This window comes from Merops nubicus, unplaced genomic scaffold, assembly GCF_000691845.1.
Source record: "Merops nubicus isolate BGI_N331 unplaced genomic scaffold, ASM69184v1 scaffold20713, whole genome shotgun sequence".
NCBI classification, from domain to species: Eukaryota; Metazoa; Chordata; class Aves; order Coraciiformes; family Meropidae; genus Merops; species Merops nubicus.
The window spans coordinates 48,316-55,327 of record NW_008599827.1 but is presented as its reverse complement, the minus strand read 5'-3'; the positions used below and the strand labels follow the sequence as shown (position 1 = coordinate 55,327).

General features: G+C 41.9%; 1 protein-coding gene across 1 annotated transcript in view; it reads right to left on the bottom strand.

Moving 5' to 3' along the window:
• Positions 1-228: 228 nt before the first annotated feature.
• Positions 229-7,012, bottom strand: part of MBOAT1 (membrane bound O-acyltransferase domain containing 1) — a gene marked incomplete at its 5' end in the record, with an annotated part of 31,585 nt that continues 24,801 nt past the window's right edge. The window contains 4 exons of the mRNA XM_008937539.1: positions 229-361; positions 2,102-2,253; positions 3,446-3,578; positions 4,969-5,033. Of these exons, the coding sequence (XP_008935787.1) occupies positions 229-361; positions 2,102-2,253; positions 3,446-3,578; positions 4,969-5,033 (483 nt within the window). The remainder of the gene's footprint in view (positions 362-2,101; positions 2,254-3,445; positions 3,579-4,968; positions 5,034-7,012) is intronic.

The following is a 7,012-nucleotide window of genomic DNA, read 5'->3' as shown; positions in this document are numbered from 1 at the left end:
AATGCCCCATGAGCCTGCAAGCACTGCCTGTAAAATCTCTGCTAACTGCAGTAACTTGATATACAGTCGTTCAGGCTCTTTTCTGCCCTGTCCAGTAAGATTTTAAGATAACCAATAGAAATGCCACTTGTCTTGTACTTTGACCCTCATCCCACCCGTTTTTTTAATCTTCTTTGTTTCCAATGTGATAGTTCAGTTTCCCAAAGCTGGTTATTTTCTTTGGAGGCATCATTTGTCTTTGTTTTTAACAGAGTTCTGCATGTCCTGATTCTGAGGCTTTCTTATGGAGTGGGCTTGAGGTCTGATAGGTAACATGAGCAACACCAGGATGCTTAGAATGTGCATGTGAAAATACATAGACCTGGGAACAAAAGGAGAAAGAGAATATTATATTTTTGTTGGTAATAACATGAATCGTGCAACCTCAGCAAGCCCATGCAGAATTTAGTGCTAGGAGATGAGACCTGACCAAGACAGCACAAAAACACCCCCCTGAATTTCACACAGCTTATGCACGTGCTGTCTCCTGGCATTGATGAAAATGTTGCCGTGGGTGTTAATGAGACAAGAAATCAATCAGCAAACTCCAGAATCCAAAGCCTGACAGCTCAGATGTCATGTAATTCAATCCCAGGCTTATTCAGGCCACCTCTCTTTTAATGTTATAGTATACAAGGCTAAATTCTGAAGAAACATCCTTCATCTTCAGGATATAAAGCTTGAAAAAGTTTTTTTTTAAAAAGGAAAAAGTAACAGATATCTAAAAAATCATTCCAAGTGCTGAGATCTCAAATAAGTCAAAACATTCATCTTCTAACTCAAAAGGTCAGGTAATGATGTTTACAGAAGGGTTGTGGTTTTGAAGGCAGCTACTCACAGATATTTTGATTTGATATCTTGTTAAATATCAAATATTTTTATTTTGAATAATTCCGTATACACAAGATTGAACAGAAATAAAAAATACTTAAACCGAAAACACGGGCCTCTGGCAGCTTGGGGAAGACGATGTTTGGAAGCAGCATGGTCCATCTCTTAACCACAGAAATGCATCTTTCTGTGTTCTCATTTATGTTTCTTATCATAATTCTTAACATCTTTGTAAGGTGCTCAAGACCATTGCTAGGTGTGCAGTGCTCCAAAATGTCACACCCTGCTCCAAAGCCCCACAATCTCCTTGCTTAACAGTCTCTAAGCTTAACTGTTAACTATGTTCAAAGCTACTAAGGCAATAAATATTAAGGAATTAAACTAAGAAAGATTTGGAGAAATTTTTATCTAGTAAGCTTTCTGTGCTGCAATCAAATGTTTTAAGGAACAGGAATAGAAATTGTCAAAATTCAACCTCCTTCAAACAGATTTCCTGACAGCAGCTATCTTGACTAACAGTTTTATGTCTTCTATGCTAGCGGAGGAAATTCTCTTTCTTTTTCACCAAAACCTGTTACTCTATGTTGACAGCTCATTGTACAATGTAAGAAAAGTAAAGCAAAGTAACCCAGTCTCCCTTTTCAAATTATTTTCTCAATTTCTAATTATTTTTATTAGTGTATATTCAATATACTCTGCAACATCAGTGTTTTCTTATTTTTAAGGAACCTAGGGAAGTACTAACTTCCTAAGGAAGTATTCAAAAACAAAATCATACTCATTTCATGAAATAATGCTCTGCCAGGAGCCCTGCTTATCTCCTGCTGATGGATCACATCTCATGTTCTACACATCCAGCAGCTGGAAACCTGGTCTCATGTCATCAAGTCCTTCTTACTGCCAGCTCACATTATTCTTAACCTCTCCAGCCTTGGCCATGGTAATGGTTGACACTCAACTGTTTTGTGAAAGGAAACTTGAGTATATGAAAGTCACAGGGGGACAGAGAAAGACTGAGAAGTACAAGTGGAGTTCTCTGCCTTGGTATTATTATCATCTCATTAAGTTACAGGAAGGCAAAAAAAATCACCCCTCTCACATTATTAAGCATCCTGTTTGAATTCCTTTCAAATCTGATGAAATGCCAGCTGCCTTTCAGGGTGGTTTGGGCTATTTAACAAAAGCCTGTGCTTTTATTCTGAAGAAGAATATTCAAGAGGAGTGAACTTACTTGTAAAACTTAATGGTGGGCTCCACAGCCAGCATAACAAAAGGTGCAACAGTGTAGGACACGGACAGCTGAGTGACAACCCAGGTGACAACATCGTAGGCTCTCTTGAGAGGCACTGATGAAAGGAAGTGATGTCTGCAGTTGTTTCTTATCTGCCGGTCAGAGAAAAGGAAACAGAATTATATACATTCATTTCTTAGGTGAAGTCACACAAGCACTTTGTAGTGACTCTCCACTTAGCATTAGTATTACAGAAAGGTTTACACGCCAGTTAGGAGGACAGTACAAAGACAGAAGTGTATTGACTGACACATCTAAGACCTCACAATCAACTAGTGGCAAAGGGAGATGTCCCCTAACTTCCTCTCTCATAATCACAGGAGCAGAGTCTAGTGCTGGGTGTCTGTCTGGTACAGTATCTTTGAAGAGGGGACCAGTTATAATCTGATTTCCCTCCCCCTTTGTTTTCATTTATTACCGGTTATCAACAGTGAAACAAAATGACTTTAAATTAACTGATATGTGTTTATACCTGCAAGCATGTGCTGTTCCCTAGAGATTTTGGTTTAGCTTTACCTCTATGAAATCCTCATAAATGAGAGGCAAAGCATGTGTTGAGACCACACATTCAGCAACCTGTTCTAGCATGTTTGACCTTTCAAACTGACCTGCTTACTTATCCATAGTCAAACTCTGAAAGACAACAGTGGTGCTTCCCAACCCTGCACAACTGGCTGGCTCAGCCTGAAAGATCAGCAGTGATAAATTTAATGACAGTGAGATGCAAAACCTGTTCTGTCTTTGGTGACTCTACAAATTTGCCAAAGATAAGGCCCATAAACACAGAGACCAATTTACTGCATCAACTGCATCCATGTGGAAGAGTTCACGTTTGGGCTAATGCTCAACCCATAACAGCTTCTTGTGAAAGACTGTGCCCAGAGTTGACTACATGCCAGCATACAGGCAACATGACCCAGCAGAAATCTGGCCTCAGGTTTAACCTTGAATCGCAAGCTAATCTGGGACATAGTGCATAATGTCCATAATGCATGGATATAGCTGGTGGCACTACCATGGGTACACTTAACAAGCAATGTCTCCTCTGACAGCCAAGGTCAGCACTGCAGCACGTGCAGAACTGATGCTGGTTGTAACTGCTGGGGGTACTTTGTAATTAGCATCAATACAGAACAAAGTTTCAATGAACATCAGTCCCACAAAGGCATGAAAGAGGACTCACAGCAGGGACAAGCTGCTTCACTGTGTCAGGGTGGTCCCTGCAGATGATAGCTGGGTGGGACCTAGCATGGGCCTTAGAAGAGAACAATGAAGGGTACATACTGCTCTGGCTGCGAGTGTGATAAGGATTCCAGTGAGAAATGTAAAATAATATCCAGGATAGACACCATGCCACAGGGCTGAGAGGAGGAACGTTAAAGCCGTGGGGTACCAGGGAGCTCTGTCATAGCAAACACTGCAAACAGGAAAACAAAACAAGAGGAGGCTGAACACAACTGAACAACAGACCCTGCGCTTCAAATCCTTCTCTAGTTTTAAGGTCTCACTCTGTTTTCTTAACGATCTTATCTTGCCTCTGTTACAGACCAGGGCACGAGGCACTCTGCCTTCATTTAGATGGGAGGGTGCGATGGACAGAAGAAACATGCTGCTTCTGGGCACCCAGTACCCAGAGGGTGCCTGTACAAACATTCCCACTGCTTACAGCATTTACAGAAATAACAGAGCAAAGGGCAGGCAAGATTTCTCTTTCACTTTTAGACCTCCCTCTGGAACCACATGCTACCCTTCAAAACGCTGATCCCAGATCAAGAGTGAGTCAAAAGACAAAGAGACGTGACCCCACCCACCCTTCCCTGGTGAAGAGAGTTATTTTTAGCAGCGCTATCTGGCAGATGTTGGGAACAACACAGAATGTCGTAAGCTATTGCAAAACAGGGGATTCCTGCTAAATTTAGCAGCCCAAAATCTTACTCTGTAGACGTAAGTGGATGGTAACAGCTCAAGAATACACCAACTGGTCTATTTGTCTATCTGAAGTTTAACTGAAATGCAGTGTTCCAAAGAAATGAGTCAAGATAATGCACTTCTTATCAGGAACACCATCTGAACCATTAAAAACAGTAGACATTGACTTCTAAGATGCACATGTTTAACAGCAAAAATAGTTATGGTAGCCACAATAAATCTGTGCCTGTGTTTCAGACACCACATTGACTGTGGCTGAGCTTTAATCAAGCCAAGAAGTGTAATCAGCAACAGGAGATCGTTCTAGCTACAAAACTTGACTGATGCTAGTATTTATATACTTAACAGTCAGGGGTTAAAATCAGATCTCCTCAGTGCTATTAGAAGTCTCTTCTCCATACACTAAACAGGGACTCCCTTGCAAGCATTTCTGGTAACTCCCGACCAGACTACACTGGGGCTCTGAAGATTTCAATTTGTCCTGTTCCAACTGAACTGGATCCAGTGGCACAGCAAGGCTAACTTCTGGTAGGAATACACATGGGAAACATAACATAGCCAAGTGAAACAGTACTGGAAGAATAATGGAGGCAAACAGCAGCCTAAAAGATGCCTTCAAAACACTATCACTTTTTATTATGGGAGATCTGAAGTTCATTTGTGGCTTTGCTGCTGCTATAGAAAACACAGGCATTTTACATTTGCAGCAATAAAACTTTACAGCACCAAATACCCTTGTATTCCACCAGCTGCTACAGACACAGGAAACAAGGAAAGAACAAGAGGCTATACATTTATGGGATTCACCAGTCAGCATTTTTCCAGGCCATCTAGGGTTTCTGGGTTCCACAAGCACGTTACTGTTTCACCCCTCTTACCGTTTTAGCCAGGCAGCTGTCTGAATGTTCCAGTTTTCAATGTACACTTTAAAACTTGTCGCAGTCTAAGAAAGAAGTTCACACGAAATGTTAGCACTGAAATCTGTAAAATAATACTTGTGTTTTAAATTAGAGAAGAGATAGATGGAAAATACTAATTCTAGTAGCTAACTGTTGTGAAGACTGAGCTACAGTCCATCGCTATTCTAACGTTTTGGGAGGGATATTAACTAGGCTGATTGCTCACCACTAAAGCTTGGCACTTGCTGTAAAATCTCACTATTCTGTACAATCAAATGTGTTTGGTTATTCTTCAAATTACAGGAAATGTGAAAAGCACTTGTATTAAATGCTTTGCTTTCCCTTCAGTTCAGAAACAGCTTCATTTTTGCAAGAGATATCTTGCCACTCACTACACAGTCTGGACATCCCTAGAGTGCTATTAAAACTGAGTGCTATAAAAACTAAAAGAAATGCTTCATTATTTGGAGAAGAAGGGAGAAGACTGAAAAACGTGAATGAAAAATTTTAGGACTAAATTTAGAAGCCAATTCTCAGCCCACTGCCTAGCTTGAGAAACCTGGGTAGGCTCCAGGGTCCTGGGAGAACCACCTACCTGTGCCTCCTCACAGCACCAGTTCCCCCAGCTTTAGGGGACTGCTGGACTCCACTCAGTATCAGTTACCCTAATCCTCGTCAACCTCACCTCTGGTGGTTCCCCATCCCCACATCCCCCTGTCCCTCGCCTGCTGACTGAAACCTTTGAGGACCTCCTCACCAAGCAGGCACATGATTCAGTGGCATCACATTATTTTGCTGTATCAGCTGCAGGCAGGGGTACACTGAAAAGGACTGAAAGCAAAAGTTTCCAAGGGGAATATACAGATATTTTTACACTACCATGCAGAAATTGAAGGCTAGAACTTCGGCCTCTGTGTTTCAGGAGTTAAAATGATTAGCAGTTCCCAGTGCAGTACGGCCACATTTTAATTGCATTACTGCACCAAGAGAAGCCAAGAAAAATATAATTTCTCTTCCAGCTAATACTGTTGCTCTCTCAGCCTCCTTTAAGTACCCCTGTTACATTAGCAAGAGAGAAAGTAGTCACTGGCTGTCAAAATATGCACGCTGCCAAGGCTCTCAAGCCCCCCACGTGCGTTTAGCCCTTGTCACATCTGAATGCCCTCACAACTCCTGCCACGTGTTTATCTTTACTATAGATGAGGTCATTCCTTAGCCACATTTAGCACCCAGGTTCCCAGCTCTTCAGCACTTTGGCACATGCAGGTGGCCATGCCTGCTGAAAACACACCCTGCAGTCACACCAACACTTCAACTCCCAGAGCTGGTGGTCGTGCATAAAGTGACAGCTCAAGCCTCACCCAAAGTAATGGCCTCTGTAGCCTCTCTCTTCTCATTGCACTCAAGATCAAACCAATGGAGAGCCTTTTGGTTTATCCTCCTGGAAATAATTTCTCCATCCTGATCTCTATTGCCCATATGACCAGTAAAGGATAAAAGGTTTTGAGGTGCCTTACAGTTCAGTGGGTAGAGAGGAGCAAAGGCTCCCATCTCCTTAATCTGGCTTGACTAAAGGGCATTGCCTTCACTTCACCTGCCTCCTTCAAGCAGGAACTGCCTCAGCCCATCAAGGCAGGAATGACCTCCTGCCCCCAAACTGAATCAGATATTGATTCAAGATCTCAGAGTGATACCTGGTGTGTTGCCACCATCAAGGAGTATAAAGCATTTCTGGGCTGTGCATTCTGTACCACTCAAGGAGACACGTACACTGAGGATTAATTAAGGTAAAAGAAAAAAAAAGACAGAGAAAGGACGTTGAGAAAGACGGAATGTATAATTATACTTCCAGCTTTGGCATCTTTCAATGAAGAATTACAGGGGCTCTCATTTTTGAGAAGAGCTATTACAGCACATTCACTTAGTCACAGATCATTCGATAGTAAAGCAGTCAACATGTTTTCATCTGCTTTTCCTTTTAAAATCATAACTAGAGAATTACAGGGGGAAGCTCCTCCTGTTT